Source organism: Macrobrachium rosenbergii, chromosome 50 (genome assembly GCF_040412425.1).
Source record: "Macrobrachium rosenbergii isolate ZJJX-2024 chromosome 50, ASM4041242v1, whole genome shotgun sequence".
Lineage (NCBI taxonomy): Eukaryota > Metazoa > Arthropoda > Malacostraca > Decapoda > Palaemonidae > Macrobrachium > Macrobrachium rosenbergii.
The window spans coordinates 6068737-6095811 of record NC_089790.1 but is presented as its reverse complement, the minus strand read 5'-3'; the positions used below and the strand labels follow the sequence as shown (position 1 = coordinate 6095811).

The 27075-nt window shown below is 37.4% G+C and overlaps 1 protein-coding gene across 2 annotated transcripts in view; it reads left to right on the top strand.

Annotated features, from left to right (window-relative positions):
* The window catches only part of Nagk (N-acetylglucosamine kinase), an 87078-nt gene that overhangs the window by 49369 nt on the left and 10634 nt on the right, over positions 1-27075 (top strand). For both annotated transcript variants that reach the window (XM_067093525.1, XM_067093524.1), the window contains exons 3-6: positions 7873-7971; positions 23057-23198; positions 24718-24828; positions 26381-26504. In XM_067093525.1, the coding sequence (XP_066949626.1) occupies positions 7873-7971; positions 23057-23198; positions 24718-24828; positions 26381-26504 (476 nt within the window). The remainder of the gene's footprint in view (positions 1-7872; positions 7972-23056; positions 23199-24717; positions 24829-26380; positions 26505-27075) is intronic.

Sequence of the window (27075 nt, the reverse complement as noted above, 5' to 3'; positions counted from 1 at the left end):
TAGAGCCACTAAATAAACAAGATTCTCGTTAATTAAAAGTTTTATTGTGCATCTCACACGTTCCATTACGAGAAGGAACTGTTAACGGTAGTCGTGGCCGCAAAAACAACCCAGTTTCGCTCGACTGGAAAACTACCTGTAAATCTCAAGGTCGCCAAGACCGGTCCGTGTGAGAGAGAATTTTCTTCTTCTTCTTCTTCTTCTTCTTCTTCTTCTTCTTCTTCTTCTTCTTCTTCTTCTTCTTCTTCTTAGGAAAACAAAAGTTGGAAAATGGGTGTCCCAACGACGACCGTACGAAAAGAAAAGTTTGAACAGGGCGCCCCAACAACGACCGCTTGTGAAGTGTAAATGTTTGAATTTTGGTGAATTTATGGTCAGTGGCCCCACATTTAGGAAGCAGTGAAATCAAATACGTAATCTATTTCAGAAGTTTTTCCACACCTGTGGGCAGATACAAAATACGTTTTATATATATGTCAGTGAGCAAACTTAATATCCTTTCAAGTCCATTTTATCACTATTAATTATGCTAAGTACTTTTACAAAAATGAATTAATAGATTATCGGCCTTCGTGACTGTACTGGTAGTGAACATGGAGGTTCACCTCCGTTTTTGGAAAGGTCACTTAAACTGACCACTTCAGCATTCAGTCCACTGTCTTATGCCACCATATGAGGAGGGGAGAATCCGACCTTAGTTGGTCTGTGTGTCAGGCAGGTTTACTCTCTCATTCTTATTGAGAACACTTTCGTTGAGTTACTGAGGGCACTATGTCTGCGTTGAGCTAGAATAACTGTACTCTGGAATTTCGCGTCGAATCATTCAGGCTATTTCTGTTGGGTTACCTCAGAGTGTGTTGTGTTTACAGTGTGCCTTTCAGTTGAGGTTTGTTTGTGGGTCGTTTTCATTTTTTTTCCTAGTTTCATTTGTATCCCCCCCAAGTGGCCATTATCACAAAACTCCCAAGCACAGGAGGCAAAACCGATGTCTATACAACAAAAACCTGCGCCCTTGAGCGGCGTCAAGTTTTTTTTTTTTTAACCTTCGACCTTCAGGGGACCTTCGTCGCCCGTGCAAAGTGACTGGAATTGCTAACGACAGAGGCAATTTGGGCAGGGCTCTCGACCGTTTGTTTGCATTGGGCAAGCGCTGGGTGGTCGGTCGCGAGGATAGAGATTGAAACATCGGCCCAAAGGAGAGTTCAGGGATGGAGTTTGATTGCAACTGCCTGTGTCCAGTGTTATGTAGGTTAAGTGGACTTGCAAAACGCCGATCTTTCAATGGAGTTGGTTGTGTAGGCATCAGAGTCTAGTGGTCGTTGGACTTGTATGCTGTCAGTATATTATTTCTCGCCCTGTTGTGAGAAATATGATGTCGTCTTATATACATTTTTTTTTTTACCTCTTTGGGCCCTTTTGATTATAGATCATATTTCAGGGTATATGAAATCAGTCTATGCACAGTTTTGCTTAAGTTCCTCGTTGGACTGGTCGGTGCCGTTCTCGGCTAGCACTCTGCTAAGCCCGAGTTCGAATCTCCGGGCGGCCAATGAAGAATGAGAGGAATTTATTTCTGCTGATAGAAATTCATTTCTCGGTATAATGTGGTTCGGATTCCACAATAAGCTGCAGGTCCCGTTGCTAGGTAACCAATTGGTTCTTAGCCACGTAAAATCAGTCTGATCCTTCGGGCCAGCCCTAGGAGAGCTGTTAATCAGCTCAGTGGTCTGGTTCAACTAAGGTATACTTAACTTTACATTGTTGCTTAGCTTCTGTCATTTCATTAATACTGACATCATAATTCAGTTGAAGGCTTTTCCAAATTATTTTTGTACTACCATTATACGCATATGCAGTAACCGCTCAGCTTACCTGAAGCTTTTGGGGGTCAGGCCCTCTGGCAAGCAGCAACGTCAAAGTAACAAAGACTCTAACGTTTAGCCTGCCTTTGAGTATTGTCCAGATATTCCACAAGTAACAGTGATTCTGCACTATTTCTATCCTAAAGAAAAATTAACTGTACAGTTAACATTCAGTTCAAGATTCAACCTCACCCACATCACGTCTAACAAGACATCATTAAAAAAAATTCGCAGAATAATGTAGTTGATATGTACATAAGTATTATATTTTAAAAATGTTTACTCTTTAGAGATGTAGCTCCTTCAGATTAAAGACTTGCGTGTCATGTTTGTATATCTTATATTATCTCTTGAATGGATTCATAATTTCCACACATTTATTTCCTATCTGAAGTATTGTTCGTCAATTTTTTAATCTTATATATGACATGCATTTACAGTAGTGAAAGTATTTGTATAATTTCATATAATTATATATATATATATATATATATATATATATATATATATATATATATATATAAATTTTTTTAAATATCCCAAAATTGATATCGTCAAGTTTGAGTTAGTTTTAAAGGACATTTATATTGTTTAATGTATTTAAAAATAAATGACAGCATAAAATATTTTTGTAGTCTTAATAACATATATTTCCAAATTGCCACTTTTAAAATCTGAAGCAAGTTCCGAGGCAGCACAATCTTATGGTAACGGGATCATTTGGAACCAGTGACTCCAGTCCCTCCTCAAGGTGACCTGCCTGACGCTCATTCCCCCTCCCCTCCACCTTCCCCCCCTTACACCCCCTCCCCCTTACACCTCCCCATTCTCCCCCCCCCCCACCACATATCATTCTCCAAGTACCCTCCGCTGCCTGCAAATGTCCCTTGATATTGCCTGCCCAGGCCACACCCCCCCCCCCCCCCCTCCTCCAACGATTGAGGCGCAACCTCCCACTGTGATTTGGCCAACAGGACACAGGCAAACTCAAACTCAAGCTCCTCGAAATGTGTTTTGGTCCAGACAGACCGGTTTGTTGCGCGCTTTTCTAAACTTCCACTTCGCATTCTAACTGATTTATGCCCAGTGTGAACTCGATTGCTAAAATATTCTCTGGGTATCTCTGGGTATCTCTGGATGTCTTGGCCATTTGTTTGGATTGCATCAGCTTGCGTGGTGGGGTAGAGTGAATTTTAGTAAAGATTATTGGGCAGCTGTAATTTAAATGTAAATTGTATAGGTTTTTTTTTGGAAAATGATAAAGAGAGGGCAGTACTTGGATGAGTTATGCATAGACATTTGTTATGCGAATGACTGATGACGTCAGAGTAAGAAAGGATAAAAGCAATTTCGATAGCTAGAATGGCTGAGAGGTAAACAAAAAAGTGAAAGTGTGTGGCTAGAGAGAGAGAGAGAGAGAGAGAGAGAGAGAGAGAGAGAGAGAGAGAGAATGAATAAATAAAACAAAAGGGGCAGGAAAGGAAAGACCAATTCGTGTGTGTGTGTGTTGGTGTGTGTATATACTTGAGACACTGTATTAGGGAGAACTAATTGTACCTTACAGTTCTACTGTTCGAAATTTTTTTAAAGTTTCTTTTTTATTAATTACTTTGTGATTAGCGAGTTGTTACATTTATCCAGTAAAAACACGTGTCAGCTGGTTTTATACCGATATATATATGTATATATATACATATATGTGTATGTATGTAATTTATGTATTGATACCTATGTAAATGACTATTTGCTTAAGCTCACAGATTTCCCTCCCCCTCTCCCACATGATCCAGTTTTAGAATGAGCTTTGATCTTATCCAAGAAAAGAATTCATTAACCTTTTATATCAAACTTTGTTCGACCTCTCCCTCGCACCACGTGATGCTGATGGTCAGATTCTCGTATTTGTCTGTGTCTTATATTCATTGAAGCAGCTTTCCTCGTGGTAATGTCAGGTTAGGTGGTGAGGCTGGAATTTTGCCTCAAAGAGACATACTTTTGTGATTTATATTCAGTTTATTTATTTACTTATTCTTTCGTTTATAGTTTATCCTTCCTTATTTAATTCCCGTCCAATTCTATTTGCGGTTTTATCTGTGCCATGTTCACTTACCTTACAGCCAAACTTTAGGTCCTATTCCGCAATGCAGCGCGTGCCATATGATTAATGACAATAAAAGGAGAAATGAACTTACTTGCTTATGGGTGGGTTGTGATGCAGCAGAAATCCACCCAAGGTCAACGAAGAGAGAGTGGGCGTAGTTACAAAAGAACAACTTTTTTCTCTTCTTCTTCTTCCTCTTCTTCTTCCCCTTATCTATCTCGCTTGACCCGTTCGTTCGTTACCTCTGGCAGACAGTGGACTGAAGTCAAGAAACTGCTATGGCGTCGTAGATGTGACGATGCTGACGAAATAAGACCCAGGGCAGGAAAGGTAATCGGAGGTGGTATAAGTCTAGAAATCTTTTCTTACACTTGGATCGCTGAAGGCGGCCGCGTTGAATCGTCTCGGTTGTCTGATTTTGCAGGACAGTGTTAATCTTTCCAGGTTAATCGTGCGGAATCGAGCTTAATCCTTTATTTTGTTTTGCCATCTTGGTACAGTCGAGTGTTTGTACTCGTCCATATTTGGCATAGAGACTTGCCTGGCCAGTTTCTACTGTGGCGCCTCGAGGACGCTGCCGTAAGATGGAGAGGCCGTTGCTTGCGAGCGGCGCGGAGCTATAGACATACACAGTACGTACACATATACAATATGTGTGTATATTTACACATAAGTATACTTACACATGTTATATATATATATATATATATATATATATATATATATATATATATTATACATATATACTGTACATATACATACATAAATATAGAGGGTCATTCCAGTACCATAATCTACCCTAGACCGAGATGGAAGCAGGGAAAACTGGACAAGTGTCACTTATTCGTCTTCTTTTTTTAACATGCTTTTTTCCCATTTGTATGGGGTAAGCACGATGCCTTCTTTTGAAGGGCTTTGGGGTAGACTTTGTAGTCTCGATCGGCTGCCCTGCCTGTCATCGCTTAGACCCCGGTAGTGTATGTACATGTATTGTACCAGTCACCAGCGCCCTTTTCTCCCAGCAGCGAGGAGACGTTGCAGGGTTAGGCCGACAGTCGAGACGTGTGAGGTGTCTGTTATGTTTTTAGATGTTGGAGTGGCTTTGTTTGTGTGTGTATTAGTTTGTAACACCCATTGTCTTTTAAGCAAACTTATCCGTTGATTACATGCATAATCCCTGGGTGTCTACACGGATAGCAAAGTGCCCGCCTCTCTAACCGGTCAGCTGCGGATTTTAACCCGTGCCACAGACCTCTAGAAGTCCAAGGCTGCTGCTCTAACCGACTTGGCCATCGAGGCTCTAGGACAAGTGTCACTTATTATTAACCTGAAAAGAAGAGGTTATAGAAAACGGACAACGGTGGCTGGAAGAATTCCAAAGATGGCATTTTCTGTGTTACTTCCAGTTGAATTCCGGAATTCGTTACATTTATCTGTGTTTCCAAGCCTTTTGATGGTTGGCAGATAGGCATTGCCTTTCACTGTTACCCGCGAGTTTCAGCTCGTCTCAGAATCACCCCCCCCCCTTTTTCGTTGCTCCTTCGGCACTGGGCTAGTCAAGGGTATAAGTTTACACTCTGGTTGAGGAACTTTTTACAATATTTGTGCCTGAAATTTTGGTAAGAACGCGATTTATATGAATGGGGGATACCTCCTTGATGAATTGTTAATTCACTGCTGCTTTTAAAAGTAATAATAGTTTATTTTGGAACGTCAGTGTAATATATTTCCTTATATATAGGCATTTTGACGTGTCGAATTTCACTAGTCTTGTACCTGGCACTTTTGCTTTCCACGAGAATGTGTTCCTATGTGTAATAATTTTGATAATTATCATCATAACTAAGTCTCTAATTTATCTGGAATAAAACGTAGTACACCTCAGATATTTCTCGTATAGGTCACAAGTGGGTTGTGGCTGGTGCGAGAGAATTTGGTTTTTATTCGTTAAGTTCCACATCAGTATCGTCTATAAACACCTTATTTTTTCCTTGTCTCGAAAGAGCAGAGTTTTGCGTAGAACTGCTTAACTGTAAGAGAGCCGATCAACAAGTTTGCATCTTATTTTGATCATTATTTTTGCCGTGTGAAAGGTCGGGTGCTTAGCAGTCTTGCGGGTAGGTGGCGGCACTTTGTCAATTCTTGGAAAGACACGGTGGGGCCATCCGGCGCAGATGTTTTATTTGTTATTTTTCCTGTCGGAGAGACCGAGAAATTACTAGTGTTTGTATGTCTGTTAGATATAAATATGTAGGCCTATATGTGTGTGCATATATATACTAATATATATATATATATATATATATATATATATATATATATGTATATATATATATATATATATATATATATATATATATATATATATATATATATATATATATATATATATATATATATATAACAAAAACGTTTGATTTTCTCTTTTTTCTATTGCTTCGCTGAAGGAGAAAAATGTTTACATTTTTTATAGTGATTTTCATTTTCCTCACACATATATATATTATATTATATACATATATATATATATATATATATATATATATATATATATATATATATATATATATATATATATATATATATATATATATATATAAAACGTGCTTGTGAGGAAAGTGAAAATCGCTGTAAAGACGTAAATATTTTTCTCATAAAGTGAACCACTGAATAAAGAGAAAAAATATAACATTTTGTCACCGAATGCCTCGTAGTTTTGCTGACATTTAAAGCTCAGGCAGTTGACTTAAAAGGGGAAAATGAGACATCTCTCCCATATCCAGTTTCCGGGTGCTGCCATTAAAACGCTACCCCTCCTCCCCCATCCCCTCCCCTCCCTTACCTCCCCCATGCCCACTGGATACCCGGGCATCCTTGGAAACGGGCGACGTTCTTCGAGGAAGCGGTGGTGTTGAAAATGGCTCGACTGTGGCCGATGCACATGTCTCTGGATGTCATTCAGGAAATGAATGGATCGTTTCGAGATTTACGAGACTGGCTTATGCTAGGATTGGGATTGAATGGTTCATCTCTCCGTCTACACATACAAACAGTCTCATATATTTATTTATACACACACACACACACACACACACACACACATATATATATATATATATATATATATATATATATATATATATATATATATATATATATATATGACAGTAAAAATATGCCGTGATTACCAGAGGTTTTTACAAAGAAACGATCATATTTTTTTGCCGTTGGGAATTCCTAACTTCTCTCTTTTTTTTTATTAACTTTTTTTTTACTTTTTAACATGGCTGTCAGACAGCCTATTGTCATCATTGAAAATTACGGGAAAAAAATTCTCTTTGGGGAATATCTCTGGATCCCACGAAATCTAACGATTTCATAATTCAGGTATTTTCAAAGAGTAGATTTTGGGATTCCTCTTAACATCCCCACCTTTATCCGAAAAAAAAAAAAAAACACGCCAGTCTCCGAATGACCATTAAATGGGTTGTTTTCCACTTACTCATAGACGGAATTTAAAAATGTGCAGTAGCTTCATTATGTTGTAATATAAAAGAGTGAAAGGAAAAACCATTTAACGGATTTTGGAGTTATTTTCCTGTAGCCCCTATTTTATCCGAAAAAAAAAAAACACGTCAGTCTAAGAATGACCGTCAAATGGGTTGTTTTCCACTTACTCATAGACAGAATTTACAAATGTGCAGTAGTTTTTATTGTTTTAACTTAAGAGAGTGAGAAAGAAAAAATGCCGAAACCTTAGCTTTTTACTTTCCTGTAGAGTAAACAAAGGTATACAGTAAGTGAAGATTTTACCAGTAATACCCCAGCAATTCAAAAACTTAACTCCTAAGTGATTGTTGTTGTTTATTGACGTAACACTTATCATATTTCTTTTTTGTTACATTTCAGTTGATTGGCATGACAGAGTGCCAGTCAAGGATCCGCCAGCTAGTCGATGATGCCAAACAGATGGCAGGACTCCCACAGGATACCACTCTAGAAGGACTCGTGAGTATTAGAAGGATTGAAGGCGTTGTGGTTTTGGCGAGAGAGAGAGAGAGATAGAGAGCGTTTGTAACAGGCTTTACCAGTGTTCTGTTCAAACAGTTTTCGAGATTATTTTAATACGTGTCTAAAAATAATAAGGGCTGCATTTAATGAGTAAAATTTGATTTACATTAATAACTGTGGTAGTGTTCAGGCCATATGACCCAGTTATTATTATTATTATTATTATTATTATTATTATTATTATTATTATTATTATCGAGAGTGTTTTTAGTGTATCATTGCTCCCTTTTTAAAATTCTTTTAAATTGAAATTCTTTTAAAAATGTTGAAACCATTATGTTGAAAAAGGATCGAAAAATATCACATCTTATCTACTTGTACCACGTCATTAAAAGGGGAACATTAATTAAGAACCCTTAAGAAACGCAGTTGTTTTTTTTGTGAACGAAGCGAGTGATAGTAGAAGTGCGCCGTACCTTCCCTGCAAGCGATTGCGTCATCATAATGGGCCCCGTGCCCATTGTACCATATATGAAACGGGATCGCGGTAAAAGGAGTGTCGATGGTATGTTTGCACGTCATTTGCAACCAGTGAAAGGGAGCCTTCTGCTATTATTTCAGATATTCTCTCTCTCTCTCTCTCTCTCATTTCATAACCATAGCATATTTGCTCGGATACTTTAATTCTCTCTCTCTCTCTCTCTCTCTCAATTCATAACCATAGCATATTTGCTCGGATATTTTAATTCTCTCTCTCTCTCTCTCTCTCTCTCTCTCTCTCTCTCAATTCATAACCATAGCATATTTGCTCGGATACTTTAATTCTCTCTCTCTCTCTCTCTCTCTCTCTCTCTCTCTCTCTCTCTCTCTCTCTCTCTCATTTCATAACCATAGCATATTTGCTCGGATACTTTAATTCTCTCTCTCTCTCTCTCTCTCTCTCTCTCATTTCATAACCATAGCATATTTGCTCGGATACTTTAATTCTCTCTCTCTCTCTCTCTCTCATTTCATAACCATAGCATATTTGCTCGGATACTTTAATTCTCTCTCTCTCTCTCTCTCTCTCTCTCTCTCTCTCTCTCTCTCTCTCTCTCTCTCTCTCATATTTCTTAATCAGCATATTTGCACGGATATTTACCTAAAGTAAAAAAATAAAATTACCAAAAGAAACTCTTTTACATCCGTTTTTATCTGAGCTACTTGATGCCGGTAATTTTTGGTTATACTTATAAGTTAAATTTGTGCCACTTTTTGTGTATCTTGCTCATTACTCTTATATGGTTAAACAGCTAGCCACTTGAATTGGCCATTGTTGGATAGAAGGGATTAGAAATTGCACAGACACTCAGAAGTTTGCGACGAGGCCCTGCAGCTCCAGAATTGATAATGCGTCGTTTATCTTTCAATTTTAGTTGATTGGTTGTTTTTTTTTTTTTTTTTTGCGTTCGCTTCGTTGACCTGTGGTTTAATGCTTTACTGTCTTTTATTTCGTGAGGGAGATGCTCAGATTTTTTTTTTTATATTTATATTTCATGAAAGTGGCTTTGAGCGGTGCTGAGCAACCAAACGGTTCCATTACCACGTCATCAGCCAAACTGTCATAAATCACTCAGAGTCTACGGTATAACTAACTCCAGAGTTCTGTCTGATCCAGATTTAGGCTGAAGAAGAATTGGAGATGAAGCTGACAGTGAGGAAAAAGAATGACGCAACAGTTCGTAAATTAGAAACGTGGAATTGAGCGAGGTTCAGGATATGAACGCCAAAATAACAATGTATGCTTCCGACAAAATCAGATTCCTGGAAATATTTTAAAGGCATGAAAAATCAGTAAGAATCATTTTTGATTGTAAATCATAGTAATGGAAACCCGAGGTTTTGACCCGAGTCAGAAATCTTTGCTGAAGGCTTCTGCTTTATTTTATTGTTTTTTTTTCTTACGTATAATCCAAGGTCATACATTTCCTTGTTCCAAGAAATGATCACAGGGTATATATATATTATATTTTTTTTGTCTATGAGGCGTTTTCTGGAGACATAAACAGTGGGTTGATGGTTTCGTAATTCCTTTTTATTTTATGCTGAAGGGATTTCCTTGTCCTAAGCTTTATACTTTATGTATGTATATGTATATATATATATATATATATATATATATATATATATATATATATATATATATATATATGTAAATATGTAAATATGTAATATAATATAATATAATATAATATATATATGTATATATATATATATATATATATATATATATATATATATATATATATATATATAAATTTATGAGGGAGAGAGAGAGGGTTATGTACAATATACACATGCTTCTGTGTGTGTATGTTTAAATTTGTTTATTTTTATTCAAATTCGTGTAAACTAACAAATACGTGTGTCTGTATTATACGTGACATACACAATTTGTGCATCATCAACTACGTGGTTCAGTAGACCTGGAAATGCATCACTCTTAAGAGTTAATGTCTGAAGAGGTCCTCAACTTTAGCATTCGACCCCAGCTGCGCCTAAGGGAGTGTCGCAGTCCCTGAAGGCGAGGGACCTCGCAGCTGCCTTTTGTTCTCCTCTGCAGTAGCGCACCACCAGGAGGGGACCCCGAGAAAGGGAGCCATTTTTGGGGCGATTCTGTTTAGTTTTGGTTTACTGCAAATTAGCCTTGTTTTATCCTCATTTATTGTGTGTGTGTGTGTGTGTGTGTGTGTAAAGGCGTCACTGTAGTCCTGAGTTCTTGTCTTTTGTTGGTTCGAGCCCCCGGGACGACGAACTTATTGTCAACTAAAAAATTCCCCGTCGGTAGCGTATATGAAGATAGATTATTTCCGAGGTAGAGCGAATTGGATATTAAAGGACGTTTGTAGCTTAATGCTTGTATATGAATCACGGTGATGTGATAAAAGTCACATATATATATATATATATATATATATATATATATATATATATATATATATATATATATATATATATATATATATATATATATATATTTCTTGAAGGGTTCCTTTAGGTGTTACCCTTCCATTATCTTGAGCCAATCTTCTCAATTGAGGATGCCAGTCCCATGGCCGCCGCCTTCCTGGTTACAATAAACTACAGTCAACTGATTACCATATACAAAATTCACGGCTTATGTCAACAGAACCACAGAGATTAATGATAAGCCACTTTCAAATTTCCTTTGAATGTATATCGCGATTCGAACGGAGATCAGGTGGTCAAGATATAGTCATTACCTTATATCTTTGGTTTCTTTATTCTGTAGACTCTAATCAAAGGATACAAATTATGCTCGGTGGTAAGTCTTACGTAATTTAAGCCTTTTTATTAATTGCTAATATATCGTTGCAAGGTAGAAGATTGCGAGTCTCCTAATGGCGTTATTCATCCGAGTTCTGTAAGATTTAGCGAGAAAATGCAGTTAGGTAAAAAGAGTAATTTTTGGAATTTGGCTTTTATTTAGTGTACTGTTATCACTACAAGCGACAGAATTATATGTAGAAAAATTAGAAAGCAACATCTGGAATCAGAGTACAGCGACAGTTTAATTGAACGAGCGAAAGTATATAAAAATATTACGTCCCAAAGACACGGCAGTCTTTACAAGCCAGAAAATTCAACAATATGAAAGGTCCCTCTTCCTGCCTCAGAATTAGTATGGACTCAAGTTTTTAAATGCGGAGGGGGGTTAGTGCCGCCAGTGTACCTCATGCGGTGCACTGTAGGCATTACTTAAGGTCCTTTGCAGCGTGCCTTCGGCCCCTAGCCACAACCCCTTCCGTTCCTTTTACTGTACCTCCTTTCATATTCTTTCTTCCATGTTACTCTCCACCCTCCCTTAACAGTTGATTGATAGTGCAACTGCGAGGTTTTTCTCTTGTTACACCTTTCAAACCTTTTACTGTCAATTTCCGTTTCAGCGCTGAATGACCTCATATGTCCCAGTGCTTGGCCTTTGGCCTAAATTCTATATTCAACTCAATTCAAACAAGCGTGAAGAAGTCACACAAATGAGGAGAGGTACTGTTTAGTCAGTCAGTCTTCATGTACCCTCATGGTCTCCCATTCCCACCACTTTAAAGTAATCTCCCCTTTAAAGTAATCTCCCCTTTAAAGTAATATACCTTTAAAGTAATTTTACCTTTAAAGTAATATACCCTTTAAAGTAATCTCTCTTTAAAGTAATTTCCCCCTTTAAAGTAATATACCCTTTAAAGTAATCTTACCTTTAAAGTAATCTCCCCTTTAAAGTAATCTCCCCTGTTGGCTGATAAGGTCCAGTCTGTCCTAATCTCCTATGCTAACACTGCCAAGTCTTGGGACAACGAGATATTATGCAAGGTGCTGCAGGGTATGTTATTACTTGAGGGCTAAAGAGCTTAACCTGTATAGTGAAGTAATTTCCTCTATACTTCTGTGCATTTGTTTCTTTATTTGTTTCTTTTTTCTCAGTCAAGAAAGTTTTAAACTGAAGACGAGATAGTTCGGTCAGAAAAGAATTCATAATAGTTTTGGACACATATATGTGTACAGTATTTGTGTATGTGTGTGTGTGTATGTAATACTCGTACACAATAGCGAATATAATAATATAATGTATGTGTATATTATACACATCTTCGTTCACAATCAGTATGTATGTCTCTACCATCAGTACATTTCTCCACATAAAAGCAATGTTTTGTATCTACTCAGGGCTTTGTACAATTAGTGCTGAACTTTCAGTGTGACAGAACTTTACCGGTGTCTCTCATCTTATTATCATAAGAGCTTTTGCAGATAATTTTATTTGTAATCAAATAATAAGACATGAATGCTGATCTCTCGGGATTCAAGGGACTGAATCCCGGCGTTGCCGAGGTGGTCATTGTGAGAGAGAGAGAGAGAGAGAGAGAGAGAGAGAGAGAGAGAGAGAGAGAGAGAGAGAGAGAGAAATACGAGGTAGTTTTATTATCAGAAATGAGAGTCGAGACGCTGCTATTAGTAGCAGAATTTTAATGTTATATATATCATGGTGAGAATAATGTCTGCTGTTGTTATGATTACTTAAACTACACTGAATTCTTTTTTCTATTAAATCCAAGAATTTTATTATATTTAGTTTTTAATATTTCTTGCCATTCCTTATAATTTGCATTGTTTTAGGTCTTATTTCGTGGGTTTAGGTAATGTGAAATCTCTTAACGTTTGTAGGAATACATTTTGACAATTCCCACCTCGCTACAGAAACAGTTGACCATGATTTCAGTCATTACTCCTTTTGCCTGTACAGTAATTTTACCTCGTTGTTTTTTTTTTTTATTACGCCATTTGTGTATAGTTTATGAAATAATGTTTAAGTTCATGTTGCCAATAAGTTTTCTTGCTTAATTTGCCTTACAGATTTTATTGCTTCTTAGTAGTATTATATTTTCAACTGTAATTTTAATTCTAGCTCTCGCATTTGATTTTTTAGTTCCCCAAACCTTAAAAAATACTCACTGGTCAAGTGTCACACTCTTGGTGAACTTGACAGTACATGCTCTCTCCGAGTGCCGAGATGAGGATGGTAATTACCTTCTTTCTTTAAGATTCCGAGAGATGATATTGTGTATAAATGAAATGGTATTTTAAGTATTGTCGGGGAAGTTTATTTTCTTTTAAAAGGCATAATCGGTTTAATTTTCTGTCTTTTATGTATAATTTTATGAATATAATATGTAGAAATATGAAGCATGTATGAGTTGGGGAATTTTTCGTTAGAAATGCTTTATCGAGATGTGTCAAGTTCATTTGTTATATCAGATTATTTTTTTAGTAATAAAATACTTTAGCTTTTGCAATATATTTGTGTGAGTATATATATATATATATATATATATATATATATATATATATATATACGTATGCATATAAGTATATATATGTATATCTATATATGTATATACAGTATATATGTATGTATATATATATATGACACAAAAACTGTTAGGATTGCTTTGGTTGAAACGTAAAATAACAACAGTAATAAAATAAAAACAATGGTCAAAACTGCCCTGTCTCGTAATAGTAACTTTTTTTTTTTTCTTTTTTTTTTTTCATCAGAAATCTATGACCATCTCACAATGCAAGTGACTCTCCCACGGTCCGTTTATCAATCAAAATGTCGTTCCCGTCGATTTCTCTCAATTATCACTCTCGAACCGCGTAATTTCCTTCCCGGTATGAACTGTGAACTCTCTCACGTGAGCCTTAATCTCCCTCCTTCTTCCTCCCCTCCCCTCCCCTCCCCTCCCCTCCCCTCCCCCTCTCCCTATTGCAACACAGTTTTCGTAGTTTTCGTGTCCCGTATCCTCTGCATTATGTGATCTTATCTAATATGACTCTTAAAACCTGCTTTAATCATCTCGTTAATTCTGTGACGGTGAGTTGGTCAGGATTAGCAGCTGATAGTGTAGCGATAAGAGTTCATAATGTTTGTCTTTTGTTTTCTCAGAGGTCATGATCAAGGGCAAAACTGGCCCTCCCCTTCCCCTTCCCCCGCCACTCTCTCTCTCTCTCTCTCTCTCTCTCTCTCTCTCTCTCTCTCTCTCTCTCTCTCTCTAAGTGCATGCCGGTCGTCTTATCTAGACGGATGCTGCTTGTTCTGCATCTCTCTCTTGAAGTGCATAGTGACTGTTGTGTCATGTTGAGATTTTAGTCTCTCTCTCTCTCTCTCTCTCTCTCTCTCTCTCTCTCTCTCTCTCTACCAGCCTGCACTCTGCTTCTGCTGGAGTTGATTCTAACAGTTGTGTCGCGCTAAGAATAGAAAACCCAATCTCCCCTCTATGTATGATTACGTTTCAAGGTACATCAAATGTTGAGGAACTTCGTAAATCGCTATTCCTGACCTCGTTTACTCTTACCTATTTCTGCCACCGGTTCTCTATACTGTTGAGAACTGGTAAAGGCCAGAAACCTCTGGCCGGTTTTCATTGTTTATTTTCGAGCAGGTGTTGTGAAACATCTGTGCTGATACGTGGAATCAGGTGTTGTGTGCGGCAAGTATGATTCACCTGAAACCCCACCGACGGAGGCTTTTGTAGTTTCAGAATATTTGAAGCCTTTTATAGCTTATCGTTGTTAAGATCATGGCAAATTTGGAATCCATTATTAATTTTAGCATATTGTTATTGGAAATGTGGGCTGAGGCGCTGAATGGCCTAGAGTATTCCCAAAGCAATCGCAGGCAGTGAATTAGCATTGCACAGCAACTCAAGGCATATGATATACAGCATATTGGTGGTTTAAAGATCATTTTAAAGTAAGACCTATAAGAAAATGTTGAGGAGACTGTTTAAGGTCAGTCACTGAGAATGATCAATCCCACCACTGAAATTTGAGTTTCTGATGGCAGTAGTTTTTGGTTTCTCATAGCGATGAGTCTATTTGTTCTGTATATACTAGAGAATGTATCCAGTCTGAAAACCGCGGGGTGTGACCTCCCTTGAATGATCCATACAATTCCTTTCGGCTTTTCAAGCTACAAGGGACAGTTGCAGTATAAGAGAAAAATAATCCTGACTTTGCGAGTTTCCCCAGAAAATATGGGTCTCCCGGTTCAGCCCACATTTCCTGGCGTATTAATGACAAAACGGGGTCCAAAAAGGACACCATTTAGTTCTCGTGAATAAGTCTCCTTCCAAAGAGTTTCATTTTTATTGGTCATGTCATCACACTAAAATGACAACTCCTGCCCCCCAATTTTCTTATTGTTATGAGTGAACAAAGTGTTCTTCCACATGAACGGTGTAATGGGAAGGATGTAATTTCCAAAATAAGTGGCTGATTTGCTCGCGTGGTCTTAAATTCTTATGAGAGGTCGTTTCAGGTTATGTTGACTTCGATAGTGACAGCAAGAGTGAGGGAAATATCCTGTGTATATCTTGGGACAAGGTAGACGAAAAATAGATCATCATACTTTGTCAGTTGGATTTTAGTGAAATATCCAGTAAAATGTTTTAAGAGTTGATACATTACTTACTTAACAAGCGCCAGGGTGTACAAATCCATTCTCCTATATCAGTTTAATTTGAAACTGAATGTCAAAATAAAATGAGAAGAAAAATCTGTGGAATATTTATTTCTCTGAAGTCAGGTCTGCCTCTCCCTTTGTAGTTGAGCTTCCTTCTCAGTTTCTTTGTTGTCGTTGGGCCTGGGCTGGAAAAGGGCATTAGACTGCCCAGTCTGTTAGCCACTGTTCTAAAACATAATGAATTTCTGTATTTATTATTCCTGTGACGTTAAGTGAAGTGGTGGTTGAAGACAGCAAAGTTGGCCCTTGGAGAGAGAGAGAGAGAGAGAGAGAGAGAGAGAGAGAGAGAGAGAGAGAGAGAGAGAGAGAATATGCCCTCTGTTATGACCCTATGAAGCAGGCACATGAACTTTACTATGAAAAAATCATCTGTTGTTTAAGGGCAGCGTCTAAACCACGAGTGTTGAGAGATAACGATTAAAAGGGGGCGCAACACAAAAGTTTTATCGCTGATGGTCGTCTTCAGAAAACAATTTCGTGTGCTCTATTTTCGTCTCCGTTAAGTACCCGAAAGCACTCGTATTGTGCGATAAAGCATCAAGAGTGCTCGAAAGTACTCGAAAGCATTCTCCTTATCTCCTCTATTCCGTCTGGAGCACTTGAAAATACTCGAACTTTATCGTAATGAGACTGCAGCACTCGACTTCTGCTTGAAAAGCTCTTCAATTTCCCCCGTCGTGTGGAGTGCTTTGGGAAACACTGGTTTACGTGTGTCCCTTTTAAAAAAGTGGCGTTTATCGACAAAGCTTGCAGGCACAAGTGCTCTCACTTTCAAGGCCACAAACATGCTTGGGGTTCTAAAGGCCAAGTTCAAGGGCGAATATTTTAAATCCACTTTAAATTTCGTTCGTCTCTGGGTGGTTTCATGGAGAGACATGCGTTTGAGTAATAGTTCTTGATTGTTTTTATTATATTTGTTCCTGAAATTAATTCTGCTGTGCAAACTAAAAAAAAAAAAGTAGAACCAAGAGAAGACGAACGTAAATCAACACATGAAAAGAACAACGCAGTAAATGTGATCAGATGAATTTATGTCTAAACAACAGTTGAGAAGAAAATCTGAAAAAAATATGGCAAAAGTGGTATTACAGACTTTCTTGAACATGTAAGCACCGACATCTGTAACTGTCAGAAGACTTTCCCACAGCCTTAGAGTGAAGAGAATGACTGGGCTGTGAGACATCTGGCACCTTAACAGAATATGACTGTTGTGTGTGTGGACCTCGAGACGCTGACACTTCCAAATGATTGTTGATTGTGGACCTCGAGATACTGACACTTCCAAATGGCTGTTGATTGTGGACCTCGAGATGCTGACACTTCCAAATGACTGTTGATTGTGGACCTCGAGATGCTGACACTTCCAAATGACTGTTGATTGTGGACCTCGAGATGCTGACACTTGCAAATGACTGTTGATTGTGGACCTCGAGATGCTGACACTTCCAGATGACTTGATTGTGGACCTCGAGAAGCTGACACTTCCAAATGACTGTTGATTGTGGACCTCGAGATGCTGACACTTCCAAATGACTGTTGATTGTGGACCTCGAGATGCTGACACTTCCAAATGGCTGTTGATTGTGGACCTCGAGATGCTGACACTTCCAGATGACTTGATTGTGGACCTCGAGATGCTGACACTTCCAAATGACTGTTGATTGTGGACCTCGAGATGCTGACACTTCCAAATGACTGTTGATTGTGGACCTCGAGATGCTGACACTTCCAGATGACTGTTGATTGTGGACCTCGAGATGCTGACACTTCCAGATGACTGTTGATTGTGGACCTCGAGATGCTGACACTTCCAAATGACTGTTGATTGTGGACCTCGAGATGCTGACACTTCCAGATGACTGTTGATTGTGGACCTCGAGATGCTGACACTTCCAGATGACTTGATTGTGGACCTCGAGATGCTGACACTTCCAAATGACTGTTGATTGTAGACCTCTAGATGCTGACGCTTCCAAATGACTGTTGATTGTGGACTTCGAGATGCTGACACTTCTGAATGACTGGTATACAGTAGTTCTGCAGGGAAACAGAATATAAAGGCAGTGATGAAGGTTCCCCATTGGAAAAGAGCTTATGGAAGATGGCCTAGTAGGTTATCATCTGACGACGTCCATTGTTAGGGGGGGGAGGGGGTTAAAGTATTTCTTATGTTGTAAAGAATGAGGTTTTGCGGTGGCTTTTTGGAATTCTTGGTAGGAAATCCCGAATGAGAGTTTTTTTTACTTCAATTTTGCCTTGTCCCTGTTGCCTCACATTGTACAACCTTGAAAGGGTTGATCTTTGCTGACGTGTTAACTCTCGAAGCGATTTCGATCTGTGGATGCTGTCGACATCCTGACTGGATAGTGGGGCGTTTTTTTACTAGCGCATGTAACATGTAGGGATAATCGCTATGCGAGAGGTTAGTGCACTTGCAACCGTACTCTGAAAAATGATGAAATCTTTTTGTTATTTTTTCGATGTCTTCGTTAGAGCTTTGACCTTTGAACTTAGTATTTTTTTATGACATTGGTTGTATTGTATTGAACATGGGGATTTTTGAGTAATAGTTCATTCTTAGTGCTAGTTTAATTTTTGATGTAACATAACTCTGAGGCTGAAAATTGGTGTACAGCCTACCTACCAAACAGTGCGTGTTTTCTCACCAACTGCGCTTCAGGGCTAATCTTATTCCCTATTTAGGAATGTGTTATTAAACTAAACTGGGTAAGAGGCCGTATACATACAGTACAAAGGGAAACTAGTGAAAAAAAGGTTTGCATTTTCCCTATTGAATGGATTTGCAACCCTTTATTCGGAAGCAGACCTGTGATATAATTAAACTTACTTTGACACTGTTGCTAAGGTATGTGTGGCGACAGTGACCTGTTATGGTAACTTGGACTTTTTGTTCTGTTATGGAGAAAGTTTTTATGTTACATCTCTGGAAGTTAAGAATATAATTGAGGCCTCAGTTGTTAAGAGTAAGGAATGCACTTTTTACGAAGGCATTAGCGGAGTGCCTTCAAATGACAATCAGCTATTCTGTTTTTATCAGCTTGTGCCATTTGGTCTCTGGTGAACCATCAAGACAGAATTACCAGTCATCTCCAGTTACTAATAATGGTCTTGCCTTTAAACTTCTTTGTAATTAAAAAAAAAAAAAAAAACCAGGCCTGATATTTTATTTTCTTGCAATACGACTTAACAATAATTGTGGTCAAGTTTCAAAAGCAACAGGAAATGCTTCATCATAAGAGACTTGAACTTCAACAGGCATTCATTATCCTTTTATTTGCAATTACCTCGGTTTACAAAATGTTGCATCCCACACATCGTTCCCTACTGGGCTCTCCGAGAAGCTCCTACAGCTTTTAATTTTTACATAGTTTCATGTGGCCTTGGTTAGTGTCACAGACAAAAAGGTAAAATATTCTGCCATCGTCTCTCAGAGTAAGATTCATTCCTCTTACTCTTTAGCAGTGGCTGCAGTATTTGAGAATATGGAATTTTGAATCTGGATTTTTCGTTTATTAGTTCCATGTGTTACCCTTGGAATAACCATCTCTGGGTCAATGCGTGGAACCCATTCCTAATTTGAGAATGTTCCTACATCATAGGAGGATCAGGTTGTCATTCTTCTTGAAAAGACTCCATTATTATTGACAGCTGTCTCCTTCGTCCAACTTTAGCCTCTTCAACGCAATTCTGAGGTTAACTTTGCTTAATATCAAAGCACTTGAACCGTTAGCCAACACTTTTCAGTGGTTTGGAAGATATTAACGCGGTAGCTACTCAACTTAGATTCCTTTATTATCACTTAGAGAACTTAGAACTCTATGTTACCGAATAGAATTTTACCAACACCCAATGTACCTATTTTTATTTCTTTATTCGGATCTTTCCTGGATAGTGACCCGCAAGGGTTTTCGGGGGTCGTTATATAGGACTAAAGTTTCTTGGGGGTCATTATCTTTATGATACGTATTTACAGTCTTTTGTTTATGTTTTTACGGTAATCCCCAACGGGCTTGTACTAAGCACGCCCCAAAGGAGGATACATACCGGGTTAAAACCCTTGGAAAGATCCTCTTATTCTAACTAGTTAAGAATTGACCCAGTAACCGAAGCGATGATATGCACGACAGGTGGATGAGGTTCTGAAACTGGTTTCCACAACTCATGGGTTTATTGTTGTCCAGCCCTTGTCATGGGAAAATAAATCTTGCTCTTCAACTTCAAATAATCAAACGACAAGGCGCCTAGCCGAATGTGCCCTTACCTGCTCCGATAAGCTATGTAAATTGTTAATCAGAGAAATCTCAAAACTGATCAAGTGTTTGATAAGGCTTATCGTGTATTCTTTAGAAACATTGTCAGCCTCTTGAGTCACCCGTGGTCAGTTTTCACACCTTTTATCAAGATTTCCTTCGCGCGTCTGGACAGTGTCCTAACTTTCTTGTCATTGTATGTGAATGGACATTTTCCTTGTCATTGTCTGTAAATGGACGTTTTTTTTTTTGTCATTTTATGTAAATGTATATTTTCCTTGTCATTGTATGTAAATGCAGATTTTCCTCATCATTGTATGTAAATGCTCATTTTCCTTGTCATTGTATGTAAATGCAGATTTTCCTTGCCATTGTATGTAAATGCACATTTTCCTTGTCATTGTATGTAAATGTACATTTTCTTTGTCATTGTCTGTCAATGTACATTTTCCTTGTCATTGTACATAAATGTACATTTTCCTTGTCATTGTCTGTGAATGGACATTTTCCTTGTCATTGTATATAAATGGACATTTTCCTCGTCATTGTCTGTAAATGGACATTTTCCTTGTCATTGTCTTTGAATGGACATTTTCCTTGTCATTGTCTTTAAATGGACATTTTCCTTGTCATTGTCTGTAAATGGACATTTTCCTTGTCACTGTATGAAAATGTACATTTTCCTTGTCATTGTCTGTAAATGTACATTTTCCTTGTCATTGTATGTGAATGGACATTTTCCTTGTCATTGTCTGTGAATGGACATTTTCCTTGTCATTGCCTGTGAATGGACATTTTCCCTGTCATTGTCTGTGATTGGACATTTTCCTTGTCATTGTCTGTGAATGGACATTTTCCTCATCATTGTCTGTGAATGGACATTTCTCTCGTCATTGTCTGTGAGTGGACATTTTCCATGTCATTGTCTATGAGTGGACATTTTCCTTGTCATTGTCTGTGAATGGACATTTTCCTTGCCATTATTTGTAAATGGACATTTTCCTTGTCATTGTATGAGAATGTACATTTTCCTTGTCATTGTCTGTAATTGTACATTTTCCTTGTCATTGTATGTGAATGGACATTTTCCTTGGCATTGTCTGTGAATGGATATTTTCCTTGTCATTGCCTGTGAATGGACATTTTCCTTGTCATTTCTGTGATTGGACATTTTCCTTGTCATTGTCTGTGAATGGACATTTTCCTCGTCATTGTCTGTGAATGGACATTTCCCTCGTCATTGTCTGTGAGTGGACATTTTCCTCGTCATTGTCTGTGAATGGACATTTTCCATGTCATTGTCTGTGAATGGACATTTTCCTTGTCATTGTCTCTGAATGGACATTTCCTTGTCATTGTCTCTGAATGGACATTTTCCCTGTCATTGTCTGTAAATGGACATTTTCCCTGTCATTGTCTGTAAATGGACATTTTCCTTGTCATTGTATTTAAATGTACATTTTTTGCACAGAATTGCTCATTCAGGTAGCTTACGTTATTTGGGATTTTAATTGTTTATTCCTCAGTTTATTTGGCCTTTTTGTTTGTTTGATTCATGATGGGAAAATCAACTCCTTTCATTAAAACATTAATTAGATAAAATTATCCTACTTATGTATATGTTAAATTAGCACCAGAACTAAAAATAATGCCAAAACCAATACAACTCTATTGAATATTAGCTCTGGCTTCAGTTTTAAAAGCATGTTCTACAATTGAGCTTGCTTGATGACGAATAGAATAGAATATAGAATTTAGGCCAGAGGCCAAGCGCTGGGACCTATGAGGTCATTCAGTGCTGAAACGGAAACTGACGGTAAAACGGTTTGAAAGGTGTATCAAGAGGAAAACTTTGCAGGGGAGGGTGGAAAGTAAGATGAAAGAAAGAGAATATGAACGGAGGTACAGTAAAAGGACTGAAAAGGGGTTGCAGCTGCCTAGTAACAAAAGCTTCCAACAGAAAGGAAAAGTTAGGGAAATGGTATTACAACTTTCCATTATATCTTGGTATCCAAGAAAGCTTACATTGAGGCTGTGGGGACGTTCAGTTCAATTTTATTGGGAATCCATTATTGATGCAACCTCATATGTAAATGAGATGATTTCTTTCAAGTTCTTGTATCGTGCTACGAATATTTTATCAAGGGCAAGTTTTTTTCTGGAAGTACTAACATAGACCATTTATTCTTTTAGTACAGGAAGATTTTATGCCTGTTACTGTCATCGAAACACTAAATCTTCAGTTTCATTTCATTCTGTGCAGTATGCAATATAGTTATTTTTGGACCAAAATACTAGTGTTTGTGTTGTGAACATTGGACGCTCTTAATTTTTTCTCATCTCTCTCTCAAATACTGTGGGGATGTCAGTATTTGTTAGCTCATGTGTTTGTTTAGTTTTTGCAGAGATTTACCCAGCAGGTCAATGGCTTTTTATGTGGGCTCTGTATGAATGCGTTCTCATTTTGAATAACAAAAATTTTTAATAATAATAAACATATGTATTGCTCCTTGTGGAATTATTATAAGGGGGCCCTTTGTGACCTCCCAGCAATGTAATTTATTTCCCTTTTACTATTTATAGTAAAATCTCATGTTAACAAGTGTTGTATTTTTTCCACAATGATTATGTTAAAACTATAGTATCAAAATGTGCTTGACATTGAATAGATTTTATTAACAACTTGTATGCTGTTCGCTTCCTAAGGACTAATTTATTATTTTTTTAACAGGGCCTGTGTCTCAGCGGCTGTGAGGATGAAGAATCCAATAATAGATTGGCAGCAGGCATCCTTCATACCTATCCCAACTTAGCCAGACATGTTGTTGTTGGTTCAGATACACTTGGCTCTATTGCTACAGCTTGCCAGAATGGTAAGTACCAGAAATAAGTAATATTTTGGAATGCATTAAAGGCAACCAACTTCCAAGTGTTTAATGAATTATTCTTCCATATATATGGTAATCATGGAGTAACAGATTAACTATGTAGATATTTGAAATTGTATCTGTATGGTATGGAAAAGTAGGGAAGTTGTCATGATGCTGCTTAGATGAAACATGGGCATCTCTTGTGTGCAGGAGGCTAGATTAAAAAAAGGCTGGCACAAAAACAGTCCATAGTAACTAAGACAAACATTAGTTCCCATGGAATAGAAGAGAGACACAAAAAATAAAGTGGGAATGGAATGGAATGGAATATAGAGTTTAGGCCAAAGGCCAAGCACTGCGACCTATGAGGTCATTCAGTACTGGAAAGGAAATTGAGATTAGGTAGGTTTGAAAGGTGTAACAGGAGGAAAACCTCTCAGTTGCACTATGAAATAATTGTTAGGAGAGGGTGAATAGCAAGATGGAAGAAAGATAATATGAATGGAGGTACAGTAAAAGGAATGAAAGGGGTTGCTGCTAGGGGCCGAAGGGACGCTGCAAAGAACCTTTAGTAATGCCTATAGTGCCCCGTGAGGTGCACTAACGGCACTACCCTCCTACAGGGAAAAATAAATTCGGCATATTGATAAAAAAAAGAAAATGAAATGGCAGAAGACACCGTGGGTCTGTCAGGATCAGTCCTGGACTCTACTCTTTGTCATGTTAATGCATAGAGCTACAAAGAAGAGCATGGAAAAAGGGCATAGAGAAGAACTTAGATCAGTTGGGAATTTATAAATGAATTGATGATGACAATGATGGTGTTTTATTAAAGCAGAATGGATAAATGAGTTTTTTTTTTTATGAAAATCGCAAATGGCCAAATTAAGATCTGGTCGACCTTGCAAAGTTTCAACATCTTGCCTCCCTTGTTCTCTTGAATGTATTATTTGCCTTGATTTGTATCCTAAGCTTTTTGTATCTCTTTGTAATACCTTGGTGTCTCTGTCTATACAGTGGAAAAAAATTCCATCTCAGTAACCATTTGGTAGTGGATGTCCACTTGCAAAGTATTTTGAGTTATCAACTGCCCAACAGCATGGATTTTTTTTAAGATAGTTAGTTTCTTTTATTCCATCAAGCACTCCTTTATAGACATGAGATAATGATGTTACTGTTTGTTTGGCAGATATAAATTGGTACAATTCAAAAAAATAACATATAGGGTACAGTAATGTTTAGAAAGAGAGGCATGGGAAGATTAACAGGACATTACAATTTTCATTTATAACAGAAAAGCAATTAAGGTAATTTGTGTTGGTTGTTGAACCTGTACTTTCTCATGCTTATTTTTTTTTGCTGATGGTACAGTATTAGAATATTCAATACTGCAATATTTAATTGAAACCACAAAGAAAGATTGCTTTCTCTTCTTACCACTGTATATATGAAGCATCTGTAAATGGTGTATTGTTACTTATGATCAAATGATATTGACTATAGAGGAAAATCTTATTTTCAGGTGGAATTGTTTTGATTAGTGGCACTGGCAGCAACGCACTGCTCCTTAACCCTGATGGCAAAACTTACCGTTGCGGTGGATGGGGCCATCTGATTGGAGATGAAGGTGGAGGTAAGAAATTCTTGGTTTAGATGGGATCATTTTATTTAGTCTAGTGTATCTTACAGTCTAGTGTATCTTACTACCAATTTCATTTTTACTTTGCATATGTATACTGTATTTGTCATTGTGGCTTGTGAACTTTTGAAATCGAACTTTCTGCTATACAGCAGGTAATATAAAGAGTCATGAACCAGTTAAAATTTTAAAAGCTACATATACAATAGTTTGCTTTGTAATAAAAGTTCAGAAGATTCAGAGATTAGAATGCCACATCTGAAAATAGTTTGGAACACTACAGCAATATAATTAACTAGGTCATCCTAACCCTCAGTTTACTGTACCATAATGTTTTTAGTGCAGAGTGACTTGTATTATAAGTGAACTTAGAGAAGCATACAGCATTGCTTGGCAACTGACCTGCATTTGCTTTGTACTTCACTTGAAGAATTTCTGTAATTATATTTTGCTCTTATCTGATCATTGTCTGATGTTTTTGTATTGTGGTGCTGTATGCTTACTTTAAAAACAAGATTATTTTACTGCTGAACTTTTATAGCTTTTTGTAGTTAAGCACTATGTAGTTGGCACAACTGAAGGTCTGACATCATCATCCTGTTTATTATTGTGCCATCTTTTCCAGTGTTAAGTTCATTTACTAAACTAATGTTATAAAATACACTTGTAATTCAGTTTTATGTTGCTATTACAAATTAGACTCTTAGGTTATGCCAGTATTTATAGCTACAAATATTTAGTTCAATAATTTAATGAGTACTTATTTTTTTATTATTCTTAATGGCTTATGCACAGATATGTAGATCTAATTTACTTTATACAGATTTGCCCAAGGGCAAACTGATAAGGATCCTACGTCCCTATTCTCGAAACATGTTTATGTAAATCCTGCGGAGAAATACTGTAACTGCATCTCCCCTGTCTGTATTGCTTTGATCACTGCCCCTCTTTGGACCACCAGAAATCAGAGATCAAAACCTTGACCTGTTACTTCTCATGGATATTTAACCAAGGAGGTCACAGGAACTGTCCCTCAACTGGTTGTCACTGTACCCTTCTTTCTTTATAACTGGTAATGGCCATGAAACAATTCCCAATTAATCAGCTGAGAAGAGTAAGCGAAATATTCCATTTCCTATTTCCTCTTGGCACCCTAACATTTTCTTTGTATTTTATTCTTACTAACTGTGTTGTGGGCTTGATTAGCAAAAGGTTATCTTGCAACAGAGGATCAGTGACTTGATAAATAGTGGTGTTTAAAAAATCCAAGTCAGAAAAGATGTGTCAAGTTCATTGATAGAAGCATGTTATTTTTTTGTAGGGATCTTTACTAGTAATCAAAAAGACTATTAAAAGATTTTAACTTCTCAATATATGGTACTTGTTATTTTAGAATAAGTATATAAAACTTTGCAGTATACTATAATATTACTGTACATTAACCGGTGATATGTACGTATGTCTTCTAATTGTTAAGAGTTTAGCTTGATACTTCAACCATACCATATTTCGAGCATCATTTAAAACTTTTATTTGTGTATGGCAGCTTACTGGATCGCAGCTCGTGCAATCAAGTTGTTATTTGATGAAGCAGACTACATGGTTGATCCTCCATTCAGTACTACTGAGTTGAAGCAGATTGTGTACACACATTTTGAACTCCAGGATAGGTAAAAAAAATTATTTTTTTGTTTGGACGTATGCATTATTTTCCTTTTCGGTAAAACCAAGTAACTTCAGTTATTTACATTTGAAGTATAGTATACTGTATTTGCTTGTGGAGTGAGGGCTCATTTTTCTTTTTCAGGGGTAATGTTATTAGTTTTAGTCGTGGGAATAACTGGATAGGGATGAGTTACCTGAGACGTATTAGCTTGCATGGTTATTTGGTCTTAGTTATGTTTTGCTTTCAGTTAAAAAGATTTCAAAAGACCAGTTACTTGTATGATTGTTTGTATTAGCATAGAATAAATTTAGAATCTTTCAGTTTACGCAAAAGGAAGAGTTTTATTCTCTTCAACTTTAATGGCATCGGTAACGCAGTACTGTAGACTTATTTTTGTATAGAAGAGGTAATCTTCTCCTCACCCTTGTGCGTAAACAAATCTCACTGTCTACTTACTTCTCTTTACTTTTATGGATTTTTACATTCTTGCAGTCCTATTTTAACATTACTGATGAGTGCCAGATTATGATGACTTACATCTGACTGAAAATCTGAAATCAACTGTTGAGTGGATA